We start from the raw sequence: 27384 nt of genomic DNA on the forward strand, positions 1-27384 counted from the left end.
TTGGAGGTCTATACTGGAGTCCACTGAGCTCCTGAGGGCGACCCATTCTTTTACCAATGTGAACACCTGAATCCGATGATTTGAATGGGTGACTGGATACTCTTGGGAATATATTGCAGTCTGTTTGAATGACAGCACTGGAGGACCACAAAATGGATGATGTGTTCTGACTGAGGCCTGTTCAACACTGCAGTGCAGGCTGATAGCATCACGGGCTCATTATCAGTAAATTAGGACTTCTTCTCTGCTTCTGTCTCCACTGACCGTAGGAGGGTTTTCACTCATGCTCTTCCCATCGCGATCACATAATTATGAGCATAAACAGGGCAGGGAGTCAAAAATAATAGAGGCGGTTTTTGGTACACATTACTTAAATTGTTCCCGACTTCTTCCTGTTCAGCACCGCTGGTTTGTCAGTCCTTGCGATGCCCTATTAAGGTGCCAACCTCATTAATCAGCCACATTTATGGGAGAAAGTGGAGCATCAGGACCAAGCTCCCTGCTCCCCTCTCTTGACTCTTGCTGTGTAATTGCAGCCGTATCCATTCGGAAGACATCGAACGCACACAAACACACAGTACGGCACAGAGGATCCTGTTTCTCTATTCAACATAACGAGAGTACCAGACACACAATGAAGCACAGCGGAGGCGGGTAAATTTTCAAAGTTTTTTTTTTTTTGTTCAGTTTGGTTTCAAAATAAAGATCACACAATTGTTTAGAGACAATCTACAACAGGAGTTACAAAAAATAGTTGCCCAGGCAATAAGCATACACAGGTTCTGTTAACTATACACATATGGTTACAGGTGTGCTCGTAGTAAATATACACAAGGCTGCTCCAAATGTACACCGCGCTGTGGCGGGCGGCCTCTCTCTCACCCAAAAGGACATGGACAGTATGATACAGCACTTACAGCACTAGAGAAAATGCCAAAAAACACAAGAGTCTCCTCTGTACAATCCATGGGTTTACCCCTGAAAACAGTCATGGGTAACTGAGGAGTTTGGGGGGAGAAGGGGAAGGGGGGTTTAAATGAGTAAAAGTTATTTCTCCCACCCAGCCAGCGTACTCAAAACACATGACACATTTCATGGGTAAAGCATTCCTATAAAAAGATCTTAAAAAAGGTCAAAAAGTCCCCCCCCCTCCCCACCAAAACAACAAACAAACAAAAAAAATCTAACATAAACCAGAAGACACCACTAATCTATCCGAACGTGTCCAATTGGGAGTCGGCGGGAGATCGACGTCTTTAAGTTAAGCAGTGACGAGATAAAGATAAAACCAAGCGTGGCGAATCTTTGTACAAGTACAACGCTGTATAGAAAGGGCTTTTCAAAACAAAATTTGATATTACAATTTACAATATACAACAACTCATATGTCACAACCAAGGAGGTGAGAATATACACTGAAATGCACAGTTTTTTTTTTCCTTTTTTTTGTCCCCCAGAGTGAGATTTTTTTTTCTTTTTTTTCTTCTTCTCATACCAAAAAAGGGTGGTAAAGCACTTTTACATTACAAGGGTTTACAAATGTACAATTATACAGTCAGAAGTATGTGGTCACTACTAGGATACATTATAGATACAGATTCAACATCAAAAACCAGAAAAACTACAAAGTTTTATATATATATTTATATATATATGCAAAGGTCTACACCAAGTATACACGTTATATTTATAGAAGCAAGACCAGAAAACGAATCTCCCATGCTAAATGATCTGTCTGCTGGTTAGCTGATGGTGGCGCGCGCGCGTGTGTGTGTGTGTCTGTGTGTGTTTGTCTATGATTCGGGGACGTCAGACAAATTAAATACTCGTTCCATCTCATAGTGGTAAATAGCTAGAATGAGAGGAGGAGGAGGGGGCTCTAGGATTGTGTGTGCAGCAGTAGCAAAAAGTGAAAGATTTATTTATCTTTTGAGTTTATCCGAAGCAAAAAAGAAAAAAAGAAAAGGAGGAGTGGGGTGAGGATGGAGTGGTGAGTAGAGTGGGTCTCACCTCTCCTTGTTCACCCCCACCCCCTCCTGCCACCGTCGCTGCCTTCCACTGCACCCAGTTTACAGACTGGAGTCCAGTGGGGGGAGGGGTGCCAAAAATGCAACCAAAAAATAAAAAAACCACCAACTAAGGCTGCCTGTAGCAACAGGCTCCTCCCGAAGGGTTGTCATGGAAACAGTGGTGGGAGGGGTACACGATGTCCTCTATGAGGATTCGGTGGGGTGAAGTGGGCATGATGCTTTCTGAAGGGTCAGACGAGGGGGTGGGTGGGGTAGACATGAAGGCATGAGAAAGGTGAGCTGAAGGGTGGGGAGGTGGTAGACATGATTTTGGGGTGGGGGAGGAGGAGGAGGGGGAGGGGGTTCAGTTTACATGATGCCGTTAGGAGGGCCGCAGAGAGGACCCAGGTCGACGCCGTTCTTCATGTAGTACTTCTCGAGCTTGGCGAGGATGTGTTTTCCATACGTGTACTTCCTCAGCGTGGAAATGTGAGGCCGGATCTGTACACACACAAGCACGCACACACGTTAGTCAAAAATTGATACAAATCTGCTCCTTTTCGAGCCCCCTTACATGCATGTAGTTCTCACATCAGTGACGAGGCTGACATTAACTGAGGTTGATAGATGCCGTCTATAAACCGACTGAGCAAACATTACTAGAAGAGTTAATAAATAAATGAATAAATAAAAGGCAGCTCTCTAAATTCGCCCTCTGATTTGCACTCACTCGACACTTTGTTAGACACATCTGTTCAAGTGCCAATCGCATGGCTGAATAGATTTAGGCATGTAGACACAGCCAAGGCGAGCTGCTAAAGTTCAAAGTGAGCATCTGAATGGAGAATAAAGGTGATGTAAATGTGGGCTTGCTGGGGTTAGAAACTCATCTGCTGGGATTTTCCTGCACAACCATCTCTAAAGTATACAGAGAAAATATCCAGTGAGCAGCAGCTCTCTGTTGAAAATGCCTTGTCGATGTCAGAGGTCAGAGGAGAATGGCCAGGCTGCTTTAAGCTGATAGGAAGGCAACAGTAACTCAAATAACCTCTTGTTACAACCAGGTATGCAGTAGAGCGCACTCCGTGTCAGTCCTGTCAGGTAAGAACAGGAAACTGAGGCTAGAGTTCGTACGAGCACATCAAACCTGGACAACAGAAGTTTGGGAAAATGCCGCCTGGTCTGATGAGTCTCGATTTCATTCGGATGGTTGGGTCAGAATCTGGTGTAAACAACATGAAAGCACCAGCACTTGTTTATTCTACGCCACGAAGAATTAATGGAGCCCTGAAGGGAAAAAGGGGCCTAACCTGGCACTCGCGAGATGTACCTAATGAAGTGTCCGGTGAGTGTACATATTAATGCAAACTTCACTGAAATGTGCTTTCCCATTATGGATGGGGGTCAAGTTAGCAGACATATTTGTACCTTAATAGCTTTAGAGGTAGTTGCTACTTGGACACAACAACAGAGTGCATTAGCTGGATGAGCTCTCATCAATCCAACCCGCCTGCACAGTTTTGCATTAGTGACGGTTTGCTTAAAAAAAATATTCACACGGCTGAATTTAAGACTTTTTTTTAAGGATCCACTGAAAAGCTTCCCCAGGGTTTGACATCTCGAGCTGAAACAAATAGTCTCGGGTTTATAGGTTTTATAGCCGAGAACAGCTTCAATTTATTCACCTCTTATTCCTGTTCATGAGCTGAATTAAACCATCTTAAATCACTTTGAGCTTCGGGCTGTTTTGGGAATAAATGAATGTGCTGAACTTTACACCAACACCATAATAAAAATGACTATTTCCAACCTTTAAATCACAGATACTGCATTTGATTGCTCTAAAAAGGGTGAAATGTTCAAAGATTATCCTTCAACTGTAACACAGACCAGCGCTCTAAACGCCCGAAAACACCTCCTCATCCAGAAAATGTCAAAGCTATACAACAACAACAACTGCAGTAAACACTGAACTGAAGAGGACTACAATCACATCTATTATCCCAACATTTAGACGGGATGCACGATGACCCCTCTGGCCCCTTTACCAACCTTATGCATTACGATTTTGCGCTGCGTTGGCTCGGCCACATCGATCATCTTCTGCACCACGTAGTTGGCGTACTGGTCCTTCATCATGGTGTATAAGGCACTGTGGGGGCCCTCAGTCAGGCTGCACACTTCATCTATCAGTACGGCCCGTTCTGCCCGTGACGCATGGGTCACACACTTCTCAACCACATTGCTGGAGAAAGGAGGAGGAGGAGGGGGACAGTGTTAATAAAAGCCACAAGAATAGAGGAGTGAGAACGCAAGCAAATGTTTTCCCACACCAACAAGCCTGTCTCTGCATATGAAGTACCTGTATTCCAATTTGATCATTTCTGGCCTGGATTTTAAACAACAGCAGGTGACTTGAAGCTTAAAGAAGCTCCAAAATCACATTAGATCATCTACTCTGTAATGTGTGCCTATGGTGTAAATATAAAGGCTGTACCATGTTTGGTTCATGATCAAAGTGTCTGAGTAACAGATGCTATCATAAATATCGTAACGTCCCCCAGGCACAGAAAAAGTTGCTTATCTGATTGCAGGTGTGAAGAAACCAAAGGAAAACCTCTCAAACAAAGATGGAGCTGACAACGTGCGCACGTGTGTGTGTGTGTGTGTGTGTGTGTGTGTGCGCGTTGGTGTTTACCTGGCAAACTTGTGCTGGCTGAGTCCCAGTACATTGCCTCTGATCTCAGCCACGATTTTACTCTTATCCTCGGCTCTGCCGTGCTCCAAAACGTGCTGGATCACGTAGTTGCCATATTGGTCCTAAATAAAACAAACCGCAGACACATTAACTAAAAACGTGAGAAGGACAGCTGGTGCCTCTGACGTCACATCAAACACAGCCAACTTCAGAAATCTGGAGGCTCTGAGAGGAGCTTTTTTCCCCCCTCTTTGAGCTAACTTGAAGTGTCATTATCCTGAAAAATATAAAGCTGCAGTCAAAGACGGACAGCGCTGAGTGCCTCACCTGCACTAGCTGCTCTGTGTGCTGATGGAGCTCCTCCAGTATGGGCAGCGTCTGCTCAGGGAGGCAGTGTTCGAGAATGCGCTGGATCACTCGGCAGCCGTAAGGGTGAGTGGAGAGGGCGAAGACCTGAGAGACGCGTGTAGTTGCACATTTTTAGTCATTCCGCTCACAATCGCACATCAATTCAAGCTCAGTGAGGTGAGATGAACTCAAACTGTTTTCACTTATAGTGTACAAAGCACCTCGAATTATCAGAGGCATACTTTCGCATACCCGGCCCACCCCTGCAGGGAAGGTGAAACACAGATTCCTGACATGCTTTCAGCTACACAAACAAATCTGAGCCACCGGGTACGAGACGTGCCGTTACACAACATGCAAATGCTCGAGAAGCAAAACACTCACGACGGTGGTAACATTTACTGTCAGAGCGCCGAGTCGAGTCTCAAAACCGAGACCTTTCATGTGTAGACAACAAAAGGATGATGCACGAACACACACACACACTATCTTTATTTTAACACTTTATGCTAATGTAACATTTAGCTTGTAGGTAGAAGATGGCTGTCGCCACTGGGCTGAGGTTTCTGTTGCTAAGGCAACATACCCTGTCCCTGGAAAAAAAAAAAAAAAAAAAAAGGCCTGAGCATGTGTGCCTATGTGCTTTGGCGGTGACAATATGCTCGCTGCCTTCAGGCAGCAGCAGTGAGTGTGTGTGGATGTCAGCCATGCGCTGGCGTGCTACAGTGACTGAATGTGGAAATATTTTTTTGTGCAGACCGACCTGTCCCTTAAAGGCTTCGATGATGAAGTGCAGCGCGTGAGGCTGGACACATTCGATACACTTCTGCACCACATGGTTACCATTCTGGTCCTTTACGCACTTCAGCACGTGACCGTCCAGCTCCCGCACCATCTCGCTCTGCAGAGACGAAGAACAAGAAGAAGAGAGGGACAGAGGGGAGGCGCAGTGAGGAGAGGGACAGTAATTGTTTGTGAGAAATCAAATATTGCCTGATGGCATTTTGCAGCCTCTCCTTCATTTTTCATTGCGGCTCACAGCCAGACAAATAACACTGGGCTTTTAACAGATGCCCTGCAGGAATCTATTGGGGTCTATTAAGCAAAGATGGATAACTTCCTTCCTCACATACACACAGAGAGAGACCCTATCCTAAAACACTGACTTCAAACTAAATTATTTCCTGTTGATATTCCTCTAGCTTTATCTGAATAGCACCAGTTTACATTTGCATATAAACTGTGGCGTCTTTAGCTTCATTCAACGCTGATGATAGAGTGCGTACAAGGAGCCCGCTGTTTCACAAGGGAGCGCCAACATAAAAGCCCAATGTAGATGAAAAATGCTATTTGAGTGCGGGGAGCGTACCTCTTCATCGATGCTGCATTCTGCTGTATAAATAGAAATGTGTTATCTATGAGCAATGTGCTCTCACTCACAGCTGAATTATCAGCACGTGGATAATAGATGTGCTAACAAATTGGGACACTAGGATATTTCCCCCTTTTTTCCCCCTTCAGCAGAAATCCAAGCGCAGCAGGGTTGTGACAGGATAGATTTATTTAGGGTCATGTTTACACGCTCACAAGTGTACTTACAATAACCTGCTGATCCGAGGGGATGAACTCCAGAGCTTTCTGAATGACCCTGCAGCCGTACATCTGCAGGGCCAGAGACAGCACGTGACCTCGGATTCTCTCAGCGAGAGCCAGCTTCTGGTCCAGGCTGCCAAACTGAAACGCACAAACAAAACGAGCCTCTAATCCTTTTGACAATATACAACACCACACATGTAAGCAAAATCAGACAGGCTACAAAAGCTATTAAAGCTAGGCGTGGTTCTGAAGAATAATCGACAGAGACTTTCCCATAAATTTAACGTTGGCGTTTCAAAGGCACACGCAGCACAGCATCAACTGCACACACACCTCAAAGAACTTCTGGATGACGTAATTCCCAAAAACATCCACCATGAGCTGGTAGGCCGCCTGCAGGATCTCGCTGAAGACGAGCTGGCGCTCTGCTGAACTGGCCCGCTCCAATTTCAACTGGATAAACCTTTAAAAGAGAACGAGGATGAATAAAAGTATATCTTTTGAATTAAGTTCGACAAACATCTTTTGTTCCGTTTCCCCCCCTTCTTCTTTTTCCTGTCTGCAATGTATACAAGCCTCATGAGAAAATACACAGACTCTTCTCATAAAATCCACCAAGTGCATAAAGGGGATTTACAAAGTTTAGATGAAACTGGAGATGAAGACAAACACGTCAGAGCAATAAAGCGAGACAGATGTCCCGAGACAGAACTGAGAGAGAAGTGCTCCAGTTTCTTTAACCTGAGGGACAGTCGGAGTGGAGACGGTCCAAAGAGGGAGCTGAAGGAAGTGAGCAGCCTGTGAGGTGAAGAGATGGATGCCCGGCGAGGAGAGAGACAAAACAGACTGAGACGTTGAAGAGACGGTGGAAAGAAATTGTCTGGAACGTGCAGATCGGGCATGTTGATATGTTCACAGATGACTTCAGCAGAAAAGTCTGCACATGTCTGGACTGCGTCACAGCGTCGGGCAGTCATGGTTCAGTGACAACACTTTTCTGTCATCAGTATCAATGTTTAATATAGAGGTCACTGCATGAAATTAAAGAGCTTAATCGCAAACCTGTCCAGATTTGCAGAGTTATTTCATGTTGCCTTGATTATTGTAATTCATGATTTCTTTGTATGAGCAAATCATCCCTGGATCGCCTACAAATGGTCCAGAATGCTGCTATGAGGTATCTCACAGGGTCCTCTAAAAAGGTCCAATTTTGTCTTCCTCACACTGGCTCCTCATAAAATTTAGGGTTCAATTTAAAATTGTGGTGATCACTTCAGAGCACAACACGTTCAAATGTCTCCATACATCAGTGAACCACTACAATCACAGATAACATCTGCTGCTTGTTGGCTGTACATAGATCCAGTGAGCTAAGATCCGTGGACACTGTTAATACCTTTACTTTAAAAGAAGCTTAGGATGCACCGGTTCAGACGTGGCTTTATTTATTTTAATCGATTTATACCATTTTAATTCTAATTCTTCTGTATTGAAAAACACTTTTGCTCTTGAAAAGGACACTCTTCAGTCACACATCAACTGTCAGTGATCAATATGTGAGAAATAAACCTGCCATGCAAGTACAATTATCGATGGGCACTGCTACAGCTCACCTGGCTGAGAAGGTGACCTCCCCCTGTGCTAAACCCACAACCTCCACTTCTCTCTTCAGTCTTCACTGTCCTGTCTACTAAAATTTCTCTGTACAAGTTAATGTGTCTAAAGACAAATAGACTCAATGGCCTGATAAATTTGAAAGTTATTACTTAAAATTCAAGCACAATAGCGATCATTTGCTGCGTTTAAACTGCTGGTAATACAAAATGAGCAGTCTGGAGGCTTCAGAGTCTACAAACACCCACCGCGAACGATTAATTGCTAAAGCGGCTGGTATATTAATCGTGCAGCACATCATTAGTCGCAGCCACAGACAGACTTTACTTTTCATTGTGTCTACTTTTTCATTATAACTTAACTGGCACTCGTGGTACGCCTAAAAGTCGACGTTTCACAGTAACACATCCTGTCACAGACTTGTCGTGCACAGTGTGATATCCTATTAACCTGCAGTTATTGGGGTGTTACAGGGCCTCCAACTGACTGCCATTACTCATGGGACAGACTTTCAGGGTACTTCAGAGGTGTTATTTTATCCTGCCCACACGTACCTGCTGCCGTGCTGATCCTGGCTGAACTCCATGATGTGGCCGGCGATGTCTCGGAGCTGCAGGTTGGGATAGCGGTTGTTCCTGAAGTCCTCGAGGAGGCGGCTCCGGCCTGACGGCATCACGTCCGACATGCCGTAGCGTAGCCGTGATGACGGGAAGAGCTGGCTGCTGGGGGAAAAGAGGGAGGAGCCCGAGCTGGCGGCGCTGCGGTACTTGGCCTCGGCTCCTGGAGCTGCGGAGATGAAACGCCCACTGCCGTTGGTCAGGCCGCCTGTGGCGTCAGAGAGAAAGGGGACTGTCACAAAGTCAAATTAAGAGAATATGAACCTAAAAATACATCACATAAAAAAAAATGTACCAATAGGTACTGCAACAGTAAAAGCAAGTTATACAATGAACATCATTCAGCCTGTCTGACACAGACTTAGCTGAAAATGTATAGAATTAATCCTTGAAGTTGAGCAGTAGAGGATATTACTACTAAAAAACCTGTGTACTTAGATAAACTTGGTGTCTAGCTGAGCATATCACGGAAGTTTTCTTCCTTTGAAAAAAACAAAAAAGTCCTTTCTGATAGGTCGAATCTGTACAGAATGACAAATCTGATGCATGTGAATGAATATGCCACAGCGAGGTAATCCATCCGAGTCATAATGAAGCCTCGCCCTGGCTGTCAGTTTGTTTAATTATCATTTCATCAACACTGATTTGCATTAAAATTCGCTCTGCCGACTGTCAATCACGCAAAACAAAACACTGCGACACAATTTATAATTAATTCCTCAAAACATGCTGCCGTACAAATCTTCAGCTTCATTTGTTAGTTTGGAAAACTGAGCGACAGCCGCTTCTCAATTAAGCCAGACACATCCTTTACTAGAATAAACTGTAAATGATGCATATTTGTTTACATTAATGTAAAGCTTAAAAAAAAGTTCTGGTATAATAAGTAAAGAAACCATCAACTGATTTATAAAACATCATTATAAACCAACAGCACTCCTAATTAACCCAAAATCCAGAGAAAAGATGCTTACCAAGATTGAGGTTGGATGAGGAGCTGTGATTGGACAGGGAGGGTGGAGGTGTGAGGGAATGGGAAGGCCCCTGGTTGGGTAAAGGCATGCCCACGGGGCCAGGGGATGGACTGAAGCCCAGGGTGCCGTTGTAAAATCCTCCGTGACCAATCGGGGTGAGGCTGGAAGGTGTGCGTTTATACAAATCGCTGTTGCCTGTCAATGAGTCCCGTCTGGAGCCACTGCCACCACTCGAGTTGGCCACTAGAGGGAGACAAAGATATGAATTCAATCAGGTCTATCTGTTATTATTTATCAGTAACTGTTATTCAGTTTAACTACTCACAGCTACATTATACATTTGCAGGTCACTTCGATTGAATTTAAAACACCCCAAAAAAACAAAGATACCGTGTGGAAAGAGTGCATCCCCACCTGCAGTGCCAAACCCTCCCAGCGTGGCCCCCAGAGTGGCACCGAGAGAGGATGAGGCTGGCTGGCTGAAGCCCAAGGAGGCAGACCCTGGTCCAGGCTGGGCAGAGCCTTGTGAGAACAGAGAGGAGCTCTGGGAAGAGGAGCTGAGGGACGAAGATCCGTAGAAGGAACTTCCTCCCAGAGCGCCACCGGGGCCACCCTGCTGCTGAGGCTGCTGGGACGTCATGGCACGGAAAGGACCGTTCGCCCCGCCACCAAGACCGCCATTGGCACCACCAGCAGAGGCTGCTGCAGCTGCAACTGGAGACGGGAAACAATCTAAGTCAATCATCTCATAAAGCAACAAAGAATTTATATTGTGTTATGTAAACGTGTCGTCAAAGATAATCGTAAGATTGATTTCTTTTACTTCCCTAACAATGCTTTCAATCACCTCCATCAGTGACGTAACCCTGCTTTTTGAAACTCAGTAACACTCCCTCATGGGAACTCCTTGTGCAAATCTAAGTCCAGACTTGAAAGTACATAGTCACAATCCCATAATTGCGTGCTCTGGTTAGATGGGACATTTGGAACATGCTGTTAAAGGCCACAATCTGTAATCTGCTGTTTTGTGTGCATGACAGTCTCGTTTATTGCAACAGAGGCAGGCCGGGCTTCTGACCACACGCTCCAAGTGAGCTGCTAGTTTACCTGCTTGTGCTGCAGAAGGCGATATGATGACGGAGGCGGGGGCCATTAGGCGGACGGGGCCACTCCTGGCTCCCGTGTTGACCACCAGGGCCCCTGTCTGATCATAGTAGGCTGCAGGCGCCAATACTGGATACCCTGAGAAAGCAGATTTTGACATGTTTCTTTCATGTAGATGACGGGCGGCACTGACTGTTCATAACTGAGCTGTTTACAGTTTTGCACTCACCGGGTACTCCTGCTGCTAACCCCTGCCCAAAGGCGAGGGCTGAGTTGACTGCTGCTGCCGCCACCAGCTGGTCATTCTGCTGACCCTGTTGCCCTTGGCTAGGGGTCAAAGGTCGCTGGCTTCCTCCAGCACGCATCACCTTTAGAAAGTAAGAAAAGCAAAATTTAAAATTTGCTCCGTGTGGGATAAAAATCAAAGCTCAACAGTACAAATGGGAGAAGAACAAGTAGCAGTTCCCTGATTTGCTTATAATCATTTAATAATCAATGAAGAGGTCTTTGTCTATGGAAGAAGACTAAATGCACTTTTTACTGGCGCGAGAGACGAGCGCTCACAGAAATATTTTGAGCGGGTGTCAGCTTTTTGTCGGACAGCCAACTGACCTGCTGTTGGTTCTGCTGGCCCTGGCCTGCTGCCTGCTGATTGGCTGAACTGTTGGCTGCAGCAGCCTGCTGCTGGAAAAGGTTGGCTGGATAGACACCCCAGGGGGTCACACCGTAGTACTGGGGGGGCATCACTGCTGGACCTAGACACAAACAGATACACAAAGTAGCTTTGAGATAAGACAACAGTGACAATATTTATGGATCAATAGGGGAAAATTACATTTTTGTTTTGGATTTAACAGAAATCTAAACGGAGCTGACAGCGTGTCTAAAAAGAAGAACGTCTCACCGAGTGTAGCTGCTGCTGCTAGGCCCGCTGCGTATGGGTCTGTCCCTGGCGGCGCAGCACTGATGATGTAAGGATTGGGCACAAATGCTGGAGCCAGACCTGGAAAACACAAGGAGGGTAAAGGTGAATCAGGGCAAAAGGGCTTTACATAACACATGAAGGAAAATCACAGGACTTGTTGGAGTGAAGCTTTGGCATAACTACTTGAGAGACTCGCAAGGATGTCATATTTACTAATCAAATCTCAATCTTTAAGCCATTATTTTATTTTAAATTGAAAGACAAACAATAAAAACATGCAGTCTATACACCGAGCGAGGGGGTCAAGTAGGACTTTGTGCGCTGCCAGGCTTGTAAAACAGTGGAAACCCTGTGCTACGAATACAAAAATACCAGAAGAAGAACCTAGCCAATCATTCTGAAATGCACGTGACTGTATGTTTTTGGGTAGTTCAGGAGCATCTGCAACACCGACACCATCAAAGATAATGTGTGCGTGAAGCCATACAACTATCTGACATGCAGTTTAGACAGAAAATGAGTCACGATGGGAAAGTCGCCTCTGTTTTTGTTTACAATCACAGACTTTTCAGTCAGCTCTGTGACACATAGTGATTCACTGTATTTCCATCAAACTGTAACTCTTACAATGCTCAGCACAATGAAAGTGAGGAAATTATTCTTGAATGAGCTCCTGCCCTCTTGTCCCACAGACACACTTACCAATGTGAGGCTGCTGTGCGGCTGCCAGTGCGTACTGCTGTTGCTGGGCTGCTGTTAACTGCTGCACTGCTAGGGCGTTGTTTCTCTGAAACAGCTGCAAACAGCATGAAGAAAGGTGAACCACAGGTGAGCTGAGCGCTGTTAACACACACTAAATAACTCCTCTGCCTGGTGATAATACCTGCTGCTGGTTAGTGTAATCAAATAAGCCCACAGTGGGTGCAGAGTCCATGGTCATCTGAGAATTGTAGTCAAACTGAAGTGGCTCCATCACCGACTCCATGGGGTCCATGGTAACACCACCTTGTTCCACACCCGAAAAGTCCTCAGGAGGTTTGGGACCTCCGCCACCTCCCAGGGGTGTCAAGCCCTCAGCCCCTACACCCCCGGGACCGCCCAGCAGATCACCCTCTGGGCCGGGAGCCGGCATGTTGCCCGGGGGACGACTGCATGGAGCAGAGGTTCGGTTAATATCTAAAGGGTGTCTGCAGAGTACCAATCATTTCTCTGAGGTGTGGGTGTGTGTCCTCGTGTGTCACGCAGATTCTTACCCAAACTCTTTGACGTCCACGTCGAGGCCGTTCTGTACAGGCAGCCCATTCGGGTTGATGACATCGCTGATCACATCAGATTCACCTTCTGTTAGCTCTTTTAGTTTCTCTCCCTCAAACGTCGTCTTTGGCTTCTCCCTCTTTTCCTCCTCCACTTCTCCATCCCTCTGACCCTGTGTGATGGAGAGAAAATGATACAATGAGACCAGATGCACAGCGTTGCTCCTCTGCTGTACACACAAAGGAAGGCGCAGGAAGGACAAAGCGACACTGATACAATGGGTGTGTGTGGCAGTTATAGTTAGCATGAAACAGAAGTGTTTGAGTAACGACACTTACATAGGGTCCTTTTCGGAGACAGGAATCCAGTTTGTCAGCCGGTGAGGAGGACAGAACGTACTCTACCATGCTAACCCCGAGCCCTCCGCTCTCGGACCGTGGAGACATCACAGAGCCCACTCCGACTTCACCACCACCATGGAAACCCTGCCCTGGCCGACGGGACACCATGATTGGCTGAGACACCGAGTGATCTGCCGTGAGAGGAACAGAGAACGACACGTTTACTCGGCAAACTGTGCAAGCAAAAAGTAGCAGCTTTCAAAACAGATTGCTTGAAGATTTTTGAATAGAAATGATCATCCGGAGCAGTATCAACATGTTCAGCTGTTACAGATGTGCTGGGCGGAATAACAAAGCTCCTGATTTATTTGTTAGCATTTCAGAAGAAATTAGGATATCTGCAATATCAAATACTCTTAATCCACTTACACACAGTGCACAAAATCTGAGTAACTTAAACTCAATGTTGGGCCTGTGTAGGTACTATGGCTGATTTCAGTAACTTAATCATTGCTGTTGGCAGCTTCTCACACACATACAGCAGAGTGCATGTAACCACATGCTGAAACAAGCACTGGCAAAGGGGAAGGTTCTAGTTTCATTACATACTGCACATCACTTTTATTTACCATATTTTTCATTGTATTTATGTACTGAGGAAGTTTTGGTGTTGCTAATAAATCTGATACAGCCATTCCCACACATGCACCAGAACTTTCCAAGACCTCTCTTAACAGAAATATACGGGGAAAATGTTTTGATGCGGTCACATCGGACATTAGCTGGTTCATCCAAAAGCTACTAGCTCCCTAAAACAAAGCCTGCATGACATCCATGCTGGACTGAGTAGATGTGTGAATAGCATGTCTAATAGTGAAGTACATTCACTGGTATAGCGTGCATAAATTCTGCAATGTGACATGTGAGAAAAATATCTGTAGAAATATTCCTGAGCTGATTCTACAGAAACTGAAGTGTATGTGAAAAAACGGCTCAAAGTTTTAACTAATTTATCTCATTTCTTTTACTCATCAGCTTTATCAAAAACATCCAATCAATGTGTTACAACTCAGTCATTCATTGGATATTGTCTGAAAGCGTTTTCAGTTTTCACAGGACTCTACGCAGCCCTGTAAAAAGCTAAGCACACTATGATTAACAAGGTTGTAGCAGAAATAGCCTGAAGTCTCTCACACCGTTGTGGGAATGAGGGGTTCACCCACACTTCTTTAAAGTTTGCTTCAGTTCATTGAGGTTTGTGGGCATTTGTTTGTACCGCTCTCCTGAGGTCCTGTCACAGCATTTCAATCAGGCTGAGGTCTGAACTTTGGGCCATTGCAGCGCCTTCATTCCTTTCCCCCACCTCACTCATTCTGTTGTAGAGTTACCTTTGTGGTTGGGATTACTGTCCTGTTGTTGCATTTTGTTTTTGCCGAACAGGCACTGTGCATTACAGCCAAGCATCTCCACTTTGATCCAGAAGTCTTGTGGTTTGTTCAGATGCAACTTTGCAAAGCTAAGCCGCGCTCCCGTGTTTTGTTTTGTTTTTTTTAGAGAGAGACTTTCTCCTGGCAGCCCTTCCAAATCATGCCAAACTTGTTCAGTCATTTTCTGCTAACGTGACATGCTAACTGAGGCCTGCAAACCAAAATGTAGCCCTTGGTTTTTTTTAACTTTCTTTGAGCATTGTTGTGGTGGTGGTGGTGGTGGTGGTAAGTGGTGGTGGGGGGGATTTGCTAGGATTGTGCAAACACACACCTGAATGCTCCAGACAAGCAAACTGCCAAAAATTGTTCCTGATCTGTTAAGTGCATTTGAATAGCAGCACCCGGCTGTTCCTGACCCACTTAATTCTTATGGAAGGTGCGTTTAGTTTCTTTTTCACAAGACTGCAAAGAGTAATGTGAAAAGCATTTTTACATGACTGTAATTCATAAAAAATTAGAATACAAAAGGATTTTTCTTTCTTTTTTTCATGAACCAGTGAGTGTTTAGCACTCTAGAAATTAGCTAACGCGCGTCAGCATTTTCTCCCGGCACAGACATGATGTACGAGCGGCGCCAGACAACTTGTAAAAAGCCGGGATATTTCTTTTGTCATCCCGTCTACAGAAATAACCACACTATGTTAATTTGATACAACAGGAATCTCAGATCTCGACATGATCTGGGAGAACACAAGAGATCTCACTCTGACATCAGCTTTTGAGTTCGGCAGGAAACTAAATATATATTTTCCAAACACCTGACAGTGATTGTTTTGGTCGTTTTTTGAAGTGCTTAAGTGGAAAAAAAAAAAAAAAGAAAAAAAAAAAAAGAAAGGTTCCTGCATTCACTCCAACCTTCTCCCTACAGCCATGACACAAACAGATCACAGGATGGGAAATACCTGAAGCCCCCCATGCACTGTCCCTCCACTGGTCCAGGAAGATCCCTTTTGGTCCATCCTTCCCAGAGTCATCTGTTTCCCAGAACTTCTTACCAGTTAGCAGCTGCTGCAGAGACCCAAGACAATGAAGAAGTGAAACAGGTGGCAAAAGAAATAATGAGGTTACACAGATATTGCTGGCAGATGGGAGAACAGGCAAACTAAAAATCAATCCATACAGAACAGGAAGTTTGTACAAGCAGAGCTCTGAGTAGATGGCAAAGACTACAAATGGGCGAACTTTTTTTTTTTCTTTTTTTTGCTGCAAACAGTCCGTTCTTGTGTTTCCAGCAACATCTGTACTTCGACCCTTGACTGAACCCCCCCGAAAAAACAAACAAGAACAGGTCATTCTAACTGGATGAGTCAATCAAAAACATAAGCTGCTTCTACTGCAACAAAAACCAGCGTAGAGGAACAAACAGGAGCTCGATGTTCCTGCTGGGAATAGCTTCATGCTTGGATTCAAAAGAAATTCTTGCACCTTATCAGCAGTTTAGTTGTTTATCTTCATATCTCTCCTCAGTTTTTATTACACCCAGTGATAGTTTTCTTTTTTTTCCACAGTAAAAAAAAACTTTTAAAACTAATCTGATGTGTATCTTCTGGCTAAAGGGGCAAAAAAAATTCCATTTATAGTTAAACACAAAGATTGCAGTGTCATTTTTGTAAGCTTTTAATAGTCACTCTCACTACTGATATATTACAGTGTATAGCAGCAAAACAGTAATCAAGCAAGCCAAAACTAACTGCAGGCACTGGCCCAACATTAACAGACTTACTGAGTGCAAAATACAAAACAAATAACAGCCAGTCCAACGAGCTCGAATTAATAAGCATCTCTGCTCAATCTCTTCTCGGCTTTCAGAGCTTTTCAGTCTCGAAAAATACAACCCAACACCGCTTTTAGCTCATGAGCAACTGATCCATTTCTATTTTTTTTTCCCTCTTGGATTTCCTGCTATTCAAGTTTGACTCACTCCCGGTAATCCATCATGTTTCTATTCAGCCAAATGCCCAAGCTACAAAATACAGGGCAGGCGGTTTAATGTCGCAGTGTTGATCCACGGCGTCTGCCCTCGTCAGAAGCAGTCATTTCAACCTAAATTTAGAAGTGCAAACATGAGCAACCAGCCTCAATGCTCCATTATCGGCTGAGGTCATCATCTTCTTCACAATAGGCGACCCTGATTCATCAACTCTTGTCTCACCTCTCCCATAGCGCGTCCCTCAAGAGCGAGAGCCTGGAAGTCATGGTTCAGCTCGTCCATGGAGCGCACCTGCAAACACAAAGCGAATGAGACTGTCCATTCAGCTAACACTTATCAAGAAGTATCAGGGCCATATGTGGAGATTAAATCTGTCATTTTAACTCAAACAACTGCCACGGCTGCTAAACCCGCAACAAAACCCCATTGTGTAGATGAGTTAGTTACTTTAGAGTTTTAGTTACAAGGAAATCATTTCCCTTTTAGCACATATACGCTGAAGAGATGGTGCAGAAAGATGCATCGGGTCAAATGGAAAAAAACGAAACTTTCACAAACGTGAAAGAGTTGGACGGATTTGTGCAAAAAGGAAATAGCTGGCAATGGACAGATGCAAGAATACCGATGGTTACGCCCCCGTGTAATAAAGATGATGTATGTTGCATCACAAGACACAACATGACAGCTGATCAGGTTGTGTCACTAACTCATCTACGCAAAGGCATTTTGTAGAGGTTATAGCAGCCGTGGCAGCTCTTTAACTTTGGCAGTGTTACCAGGTTACTAACAAAAGTCTGAAAATTTGATTCCTTTAATGTCTCTGCTGTATGTTGCCACTTGTGCAACATTAACACACAAATACGCACACACACCTGGCTGTCATGGATGTTGTCTCCAGTGGGCCAGCGATGTTTGCCGGGCTGTTCGCCATGCTGCCGCTGGAAGAAGTAGTCTACCATGGCATCGTCCTGGGAACGTCCAGCGCCCGCCACACCCTGAGAGACACAAGTACACACATGCACATTACCCTGGAATTACTGGTAACAGCAACCAGAACACAGTGCCTGAGAAAGACTGCAAACGTTATTCACCAGAGCTGAACATGCTGAAAATATACACAGAAACCACAGTTCTTATTGTTTTGGGGGTTTTCCTAATTAGTTATTTTATGCTTTATTTTGCCTTTTTGTTTTTAATTTAGTTCAGTTTCACTTTTAAGAGTGAATTTCCTTCTTTCAGTTTAGTTTTTATTAGTTTCAGAGTTAGTTTTAGTATTTTTCATTATTACTGCACGGAGGGCATGTTTCAGAGGTAAAAAGGAAATCAGTATTACAGGTATTACAATAAACACATCTTTGAAAGCTGAAGTTTTGCCCAGTTAAATATCATCTTCTCTCAGGATGTGTCATTTGGATTTTTTCAGAAATCAGCAGCATCACCCAAACACGACAACAGCCTGAGGTATTTAAGGCCACATCGTCTCACGTCCAAGTAAGAGGCAAGACTTCTGTTTAACAGAAAAGCCTCCAGTCACTTCCTCCCCCACTCACTTTGAGGTAAAACTCAAAATTCCCCCACAAGACACCATCATCAAAGAATCCACAGTTACCATGTACTGGAAACAGCTGGGCTTACTGTTTGCTGTACACGCAAAGCACAGGACGGCCAGTCAGACCAAATTGTTGCTTATCAGAAAACATTCTTCTCCCCCAAGGATTACTCATGAAAACACCAACCTTGTTATCATGAACTAACATTTTCTACCCCTTGGGGCCTTAAAATGTTTCTTTTGCTGTGGAACAAATACAATTTACACAGTGCTGAAGACAGTATATCGTTCAGACCTGTCACAGCAGTATCACAGTATTATCAGATTTGGGGGCCACATTTCAGACTACCAAACAACATTCCAGTTAAGCAGCAGAGGACACTACAGATGAGCTTTAGGCACATTTTTGGCTGTAAATCAAGTACAGCAGCAAATCCAGCATCGAGGAGGACATAAGGATAGAGGGTGTGTCCAAACCAAAGATGGTAAAAAGTATGGACATGTGTCACCCACTGGTTTTTGACCATCGTCTAGCTTTAACATCATTGTTTTAAAATTTTTAGTCAGACGTGACCTTATATGGATAAGAGGCTAGAGTGCTAAGGACAAAGTTAACAGCTAATGCAATAGGTCTAGGCTGATGGGGGCTTCCCATGATGCACTGAGGGTTTCATCTTCACTCATCTCTTTCTGGTACGTGTTTATACACCACTCTGCATTTAATCACCACTTATTATTAATCTCAAGCTCTTTTCCACACTGTGTCTTTTACCCCCTCTTCCTCCCATCACCCCTCACCAATCACAGCAGATGGCCGCCCCTCCCTGATCCTGGTTCTGCTGGAGGTTTCTTCCTGCTAAAAAGGGAGGTTTTACTTCCCACTCTTGCCAAGTGCTTGCTCAAAGGAGAACCATCTCATTGTGGGGGGGTTTTCTAATATTTTAAAGTCTTTTACATCAACTACGAAGTCCCTTGAGGCGACTGTTGGGATTTGGCACCATATAAATACAAGTGAATTAACCTTATTGAATACTGGCTAAAATTAGTAGCAAAGCAACAGACCATCAGACATACCAGAACTTCACTCACCAAAACTGAAGTCCAAACATCTTGGATGGTCTGTACCGCACACGTCAAAATATTTGTCACATAACCAATAAAAAAACGCTCAAAAAGGCTACAACAACACATACAATGTGAAGTCGCTCAGTCCACTGGCTCAAAGTGGTGGATGATGTATAGGAGACTAAACTGAAAACTTTCAGGATAGGAGTTGATTGCCACTATAGAAGCATAGTATACCATCATGCATTGCACCAAAAGAAAAGGTAGCAGCGCATCACTAAAACTCCAACAAGATGAAGCTACATTCTGCTCCTTTTTCACACACAAACAGGTCACCACAGTGAGTAGCTCCAGGTTTGATTTGGCAGATTTTTATGACCTTCCTGACACAAACCCAAAGAGATTTGGGATCATTTACAACACACTGCCGCAAGTATATATATTCCTTAATTCAGGAATATATGTTTGGTTTATTATGTATTCATCACAGTAATTCAGCCATGTTGGTTTGTTACATTTTACCTGCAAAATTCTCACATCCAAAAAGATGACAAAAAGTTCAGTAATTTTTCTATACAAATACCTACAAAGAATCAATTATCACAGCAGTCATGATTTTTTTTTTTTACAAAAATCAGCTGACTAAATTGAAATTGAATCTTCATGATATAAAACCAACTCTCTAGAAAGCCCAAACATGTGAATTGTATGTGTAACACAAAAAAAACAAAAACAATAAACCATTAAAGGGGGCGCCCTAATGATTGTAGCCACCTTCATGCTACAACATGTCCGCTTAATTTCCAGAAAATAGCTCTGTTTCATGGACGCCCGATGTAGCAGAAATAACAACAATACTAATATTTACGCAGTGGTTTAAAACAAACAACTGAGTCAGATGAACATCAAGTGTATGTGCTTCAACCTCATAACCGTGGTCACCTGTGGACTTAAAACAAGAGCGTGGAACAGTTAAAAGACCCTGATCAAATGGTCAGAGGCTAACTCCTAAAATAAGGTTTTCACTACATCTGAACTTCACCAGAAGCCAGTGAAGGGTGTTACCGCTTCACTTGAAAACCATAATCCTTCCAAACTAGTGATCTAAACAATGAGGAAGGTCCCCTCTGCTGTGGCTGATGCCCTGCATTTATCAAGCATGATGCTAGCCATTTAAGCAGAGCTCACTTTAACTACCATTGTTTATTCAGCTGATAACAGCCGAGGCAATACAAAAGCCTTAAAGCTAGTAAGATAAGACTGCAATTATTTGGTTCATTAGATCTGGAGTCAAATGCACATGTTCCAGAAAGCTTGAAATGAGTGTCATCAAGCTTTAATGGCTGTGTTGCAATGTCTCATTTTCTGGTGCTCTAATCAGGGTTTGTAGCCAAGTACTGGAGATTACAGTTATACTGGTATTTTTATGATATTGCTTAAAGTAAAACAGTAGGTGTAAGATCAGGGACCTTTACCCTCATTTGCCCAGACAGATGCACCCAGCTATGACCAGTTAAAATTGCCTAACACAGTTAGCTAGCTAGCCAAACACCAACCAGAATACATCATTTGAGAAATCCAATGATAATGTCAAAGAGAAAAGGTGATAAACCCCAAAAATGTAGACGATTCCTGACTACATCTGACGGTTACACCTGCTAACACCTATTAATAAGTAACACTGAAGCTGCATCCCCACTTTCAGTGATGCACAGCGACATGGCAACAAGAAACTGTTATGGAGGGCTGTAAAAATGGGCGATAGAAGCTCATTGGTGTGGTCCTCCACAACAGTCCCAGTTTCTCATCTGGCCACTTGGGAAAATTAATTGCCTGTTCCCTGCTTTAGAGGGTTACCTAGACAACCAGAGCTTGGAATGCTGCAAACAACAAACCATCACTTCACTGCGAAGTGCAATGAGTGAATGTTTTCCAGTGTATATAAATAGAAACTGAAAGATTACAAAACTTTGTGAAAAACTAATCATTGGTTGTTTATGTGTTAGTCCGACAGGAGCACCTTCTATTGGTACATTATGAGGACAAGAACCTTCAAAACAAGGCAGACATGCTCAGATTAAGGTAGGTTAGTGTGGTCTGCCAATTTGCGGTAAAATATTGCATGATGAATACAGATAAGGGTAGGAATATATGACTTGCACCATTGTGAACAACACTATAATAGCTGTAGTATTAAAACAACAACAGGTACTACATTGTAAGAATGAGAAGTCTGTCAGTTCTTCTTGGCGCCCCACAAACTGTGACACTAGATAAGCTGTTGAGCAGCTGACCAGCTTTCAGTACTTTTGTAGTTTATACCCAAATATCTGCTGTTTGCAGTTCAGTTTCCTCTCTTACACATGAGCCTCGTCTTACTGGACTGACCAGTTTTTAGTTGTTTTTGTCAAGTTAGTGCTGAGGTAAACTAAACATTTCCTGCTGTTAACAGCATCACACTTTAAAAAAAAGTTTCATTACTAAACCAGCAGGACACTTTTATTGTCTGCATGTCAGTGTGTTTATCACAGAGAGAGGCGAGATATAATAGCCATCCAAGTAGACTGCTTTACTTTTTGTATGTGCTGCAGTTTAAAGTGATCACACCAGTTTAATTCAATGGAAAAAGACACGAATGAATGAAAATAGCAAATGTATCAGAGTGGTGGTTTTTACCTGCTGGCTGGGGGGTGTGGCCTGAGGGGTCTGCCCAGTTGGAGGGGCATGTCCTCCGCTGCTCAGCACCACGGGCATGCTGGGAGAAGTACTTCTATGGTGGGGGCTGAATGAATCCTGCCAGAGCACTGCTTTCCTCTTCAACACACACACACTGCTCATTCCACCACAGCCTGTCCAGAGTGAGTGAAATGCATCAGTCACAGAAAACATAACAGTTCAACATAGTAAAAGTTTGGAGCGCTCTGACCAATTTAACACAGAATCTTATGATGAACGGTGAAGACCCAACAGCCGCGAAGCACAAGCGTCAAATTATGAATAAAAACGCCACAGTCCAATAACCAATTTCGCTGCAATAAAATAATTATTGAGATTTGAATGTTTATTCATTTATTGGCTTCAAATTAAAAGATCATCTGCACCTAAATGAGAAGAAAGGAAAAAAAAAAAAAAACACTTCAACACAATGCAGCATAATTAATCAGCACAACAATCTAAAGCATGAATCCATGCATCTCTACAAAAACAACAACAAAAAAGCTGACTTTTGCCAGGGTGGATGTACTGCAGGGTTGTATAATACACGCTCTTCTAAAAACATAGATCAACTCAGAATAATGAAGCTGATATCCCACTATATTATCTTCACACACCTAACATTTTCCCATGTCATCACGCCAGCTTGCTGCCAAACTAGTTCACAGCAATTAAACTGCTGTGAACAATGACCCCTACTCAGAAACTCGAACTTTATAAAGTAAATTTTGCAAAAACGGGGTGGGTGGAAGCATATGAAGCAAAATGAACCAAATCATTTGTCTGTAATATTACGTTTCCCCTAAGGTTGTGGTCAAAGGTCAGACTCAGTGCCACTATCCTGTAAACCAATTAATATAGATAACAAACTGCACTTTATATTCTGACTACACTCCAGTGTACTGTAGTACTTGCTTTATGTTATTTATTTTCTATACTTATTATTTTGTATTTTAATTTTGTCATTTTACCTGTGTGAAGGGAACCTGCAAAGTCAGAATTTCATTGTTCAGTGTAACCACTTTGTTTTGCAGTATTAATGACAATAAGCTTCTTGATTAAGGCACAAATGAGAAAACAAAGGAAATGGAGCCAAAATTCATTCATGTTCCAGTAGGACAGCCCTCCCACGTTTGACAACAAACCAGAGATGCAAAAATATTTAAACAAATATTTACTTTCTGCACCATGTAAAAGCTAAAGCTGTTTTATGCAACTGCAATACAATAAAACAAAATAGCTTAACGCAAGCTAAAAGCAAACTTTAAATCTATCAGTGCGCACAGGTTATATATTAGAATCACGATTCAAAAGCACTACAACGTACCTAAAAATACAATTCTAACCTAACTAAAACAGGCAAACCATCAAACCATCTTTGGACTTTATTCTTGGTGAAGAAAGCCCAAAGAATATCACACACAATGCAATACTGCTTACCAGACTGTTGGTATAACACTCTTAGGACAAAATGGTGAACTGTTATTAAAGCTGCCTAACTGCTGAGGATCAGCACAAGAGCACTGGGATCAACAGATACAGAAGTAAACCAGAGAATCATTTTACAAGCCAGCCCAGGGCAGCAGCTGATTTAACTGCCAACCTGCCTATCGGCAGCAGAATGTAAACTTTACTGCACCCTCTGTATCTGGCTGATGCAAACACGCTGCTATGAACGCCAGTGACAAAGGTTCACTTGGTAGGAATGTTGTGAAACTTCTACAAATTACTCACCCCTAAAAAGGTATTTAGACACACACACAGTGACCTGCATATTCTGCAGAGTCACTGATGAGTTACTTCCTGTCTAGTTCAAGGTGTTTTACAGCAAGTGTGGCTTCCAAGGAGCCAGACTGTCTTAAAGTTTTTTTTAACTGGTCTTTATCAAAGTTCTGCAGGTTGTCTCAAGTTTTTCTTTGGACACTGGCTTTTTCACTCATCTTCTGTCCTTGTACCTGGCCAATTTCAGAGGAACACTTTTTTTCTTTGTTTGTTAAACCCCTTAACACTGACCTATGAATCATTCAAGCAGAAAAAAAGTACCTAACTCAAGGGATGAACCAGTGTTGTGTTTACGCATAACAGACAACTTATCAAAAAACAATTTTAAATGCAACATTAGGCACTGTTACTAGCACCCACATCTTTTGTTCAAAACACATCTTTTGTTCACATTACTTGAATCTGTATTTAAAAAATAAATAAATAAATGTAAAAGTTTGACAGACATACCAGAGTTCGATAACAACAAAATTGCATTTCTCTGATTCACAAAGAGCTAATACCTAAAAACAGTGTGTCGTTAAAAATTTGGAGGAAGCTGGACAAAAGGAGGGAAAATAATGATCTATCCAGATTAACAGTGTCCGAAAGTCATGTCCTTAAGAAAAGGAGCGGCCTGAGAGACGCATCTGGACTTGAGTCGATCCATGTACAGTTCACCGAATCTTCATCAGAAATAGTCTCAGTGGAAGGGTGGCTGTCAAGAAGCCATTCTTAAAGAAGGGAAACCTGGAGAAAAGGCTGAGGTGTATCAAATTGCACAAGGACTGGACTGATGGAGTAATGAATCCAAATGTGAAACTTTTTGTTCAAATCATCATCAGCATGTATGGAGGTGGTCAGGAGAGGGATACAACAGTGGGTGTCTACAGCCCTCTGTAAAGCACGGTGGAGGCTCTATCATGGTTTGGGGTTGCATTTCAGCCAGTGTTGTTGGGGACCTTTGTAAAATTGATGGATTATTTATGCAGAAAAATAGCATCAGATTTTGATTCACTATGCAAGGCATCTGATTGGCAACAGCTTCATTTTTCTGCATGACAGTGATCCCAAACATAGTGACACACAATGGAGCACTATCAGTCATAGACTGACCTCCCCGGAGCCCCGGGCAGTGTGGGATCAGCTTTACAGAAAACTGAACAAGGCAGCCAACATCCAAAGAACAGCTTTGAATGTCATTCAAGAAGCCCGACGAAATATTCCTGAAGACTGGCATATATTTCTCATTTTCCTAGTTAAGCATAAAGAAATAAGGAGGGGCTTAAAACTTTTGCACAGTACTGCACGTGCAGAACTGTTTGTTTACAGGCATGGCTATCAGCGGGTAAATCAGTCCTGCAATATATCCCCCATTTTAGAATAATATAATGTTTAGTTTTTTGATGAAAATGTTAGCTGGTATCTAATCATTCAACAGTTTCCATGACAGTATAGATCAGATGTATTGTAAACTACAGAATTAATGGCCATAAAGTTTAATCTGAGCCTCTCTGTAACAATATCACTGTTAATTGTATTAGAATGCACAAGTCTTTGCTAGATTTCCCTCTCAAACCTGCAGTGCATTTAGTGCATTGTGTAAATGGAACAATTTAAATAGTAACTTTGCACATTGGTGTGAGAATTAGAGAATTTATTTAGCCATGTAGCGGAGACAAAGATGTGGTGCTTAATTTTTAAGAAGTTGTTTTGTTAACCCAGGTAAAGAGTGAAGGGCAGATTATGTTTAAAATGTGCGGTGTGGACCTACAGGCCAAGCCTTTGGTGGTCAACAATTTTGCACAACAGCCCCTGATCTCCAGCAATGAGAGAAGGGTGTAATTTGTATTTGACTCTTAGCTCTAATCTCTGTTAAAATGAGCAGCTTCCCATTAATGTCCCCACAGGCTGGAAGGAAATTACAAGCACTTCTTTTTACACTGAGCCATATACCGTAATTACCTTTGCAAGAGACTGGCAGACACTATGAATCAAACACATGCAAGCTACCAATGTCTGCTGTAACCACTGTGCAACACACCCCCTCTACAAAGACAAAACCACGAGCTGACCGGATGAAGACCCCCCTCACATAATAAGATAAAAACAAATCGACCGACTGATGATCCCTCCTCCACTCCTGGACCGGCCACAAGGAAATGTTAGCTCTTTATCCCTCTGCTACTGCTCTGAAATCAGCCAGAGAAACACCCGGAAATCCAGCACAGTGCGGCCATTCCCCGCCGAGAAGCGCACACGGCTCGGTCTGCCACAAGTTTGAAGCGAGGACCCGGAAACAGGCGGCGGTGTTCACGGTCTAACTGGGTTAATCATTCAATACCGGGGGATCAATCCACCGCATACCGGGCACAGACAGGGGTGTGACAATACGAGAGGGGCAACATGCAAGCTAGCATGGGGGGATAACGCTGGGGCAACATTTCTTTCCCGGCAGACATGACACATCAAAACGAAACCGAGTATGGGGATGCTTCGTGAAATAATTCACGGCAGCTACCTTTATGCATCCGCGTCCCGTCACGCCAGCCCCGGAGCTGCCGTGGGGGGGTTCACTGTGTGTCTACCAACAATAACACGGCCTCCCGACACAAGCTGAGCCCGGGCGAACCGGTGGACAAACGCGCAGTGTTTTTAACCGCTCCACCGGCTCCCTTTCACCGTAGTGTGGTTATTAATAAATAACCAGAGGACTACACCTGTCCGCCGAGCCTGCAGCACCACGGGTCCCGGTGACGCGGATGCTAACAAAGGCCCGAGAGCTGTCTGGAGCGGAAGACCGACACAACGGGAGGAAGGAGGCAGGCAGCAGAAAGGGAGGCAGCCGCTTCAGCCTCGCAAAATATTCTCGTTTAGCGCCCTCTCAGAGCCGCAGTAACGACAATACCTGCACCGAAGCGTGCATAAACACCCCCCTAAGCTACCGCGACCGCTAACGACTCGATACTCACCGGCGGAGAGGGTGGATGGTCGCGGATTTCAGCCCCAGTTTCTCTCTAACACCCCAGGCTTTCACTCCGACAACATGGCGGCTCGACGGAGGAGCAGGCAAGAGCGCTGCATGACGGGAAGGGATGAGAGCGAGCGTACGGTTCACTGCGCCAACCGAGAGGGGAGGGAAGGAGGGTCACACCGGACCGGTCCCTTTGTTATGCATGTTTGTAGTCTGCTTGCACTGCGGGGCGTGTTTATTATTGTTTTACCTGCACCTCATTCACCTGTCTGTTAGCTAAAGGCGAAAAAAAGTAAATGACTTAACAGACGGCAGCTTCTCTGTTCCTCTTGTATCTCAAACAGAATACGTCACTAATTAAATTTAATTAAATTATATTTCAATGTTACAATAAATACTTTATATGGGTGTTTAAAGTAAAAA

General features: G+C 43.6%; 1 protein-coding gene across 4 annotated transcripts; it reads right to left on the reverse strand.

Annotated features, from left to right (window-relative positions):
* Window positions 1-655: 655 nt before the first annotated feature.
* On the reverse strand, window positions 656-27158 carry pum1 (pumilio RNA-binding family member 1). 4 transcript variants are annotated; one of them, XM_031729302.2, is made up of 23 exons: window positions 26960-27158; window positions 22188-22360; window positions 17770-17892; window positions 17120-17188; window positions 15870-15972; window positions 13478-13671; window positions 13139-13311; window positions 12769-13033; window positions 12588-12681; window positions 11865-11963; window positions 11573-11715; window positions 11190-11328; window positions 10964-11098; window positions 10271-10570; window positions 9857-10099; window positions 8820-9114; window positions 6985-7114; window positions 6655-6789; window positions 5819-5956; window positions 5035-5160; window positions 4708-4829; window positions 4062-4254; window positions 656-2510 (listed from the first exon to the last, which is right to left on the reverse strand). In XM_031729302.2, exons 2-23 carry the CDS (start codon window positions 22347-22349, stop codon window positions 2379-2381), a joined length of 3513 nt encoding a protein of 1170 aa, XP_031585162.1. In that variant the 5' UTR covers window positions 22350-22360; window positions 26960-27158; the 3' UTR covers window positions 656-2378. The 4 variants fall into 4 exon arrangements, with proteins under 4 accessions (XP_031585162.1, XP_031585161.1, XP_031585164.1 ...); XM_031729301.2 differs by having other exon boundaries at window positions 15870-15975; window positions 26960-27155; XM_031729304.2 differs by having other exon boundaries at window positions 8820-9090; window positions 26960-27152.
* Window positions 27159-27384: the final 226 nt, after the last annotated feature.

Source organism: Oreochromis aureus, linkage group 22 (genome assembly GCF_013358895.1).
Source record: "Oreochromis aureus strain Israel breed Guangdong linkage group 22, ZZ_aureus, whole genome shotgun sequence".
NCBI classification, from domain to species: domain Eukaryota; kingdom Metazoa; phylum Chordata; class Actinopteri; order Cichliformes; family Cichlidae; genus Oreochromis; species Oreochromis aureus.

Coding starts and splice junctions, on each gene's coding strand:
- pum1 (XM_031729301.2), bottom strand. CDS start 22,349: ATGAGCAGTGTGTGTGTGTTGAAGAGGAAAGCAGTGCTCTGGCAGGAT. Junction 11,964..12,587: donor CGCACAGCAGCCTCACATTG/GTAAGTGTGTCT, acceptor TGTGTTTTCCAG/GTCTGGCTCCAGCATTTGTG. Junction 10,571..10,963: donor GCCTTCTGCAGCACAAGCAG/GTAAACTAGCAG, acceptor TCCCGTCTCCAG/TTGCAGCTGCAGCAGCCTCT.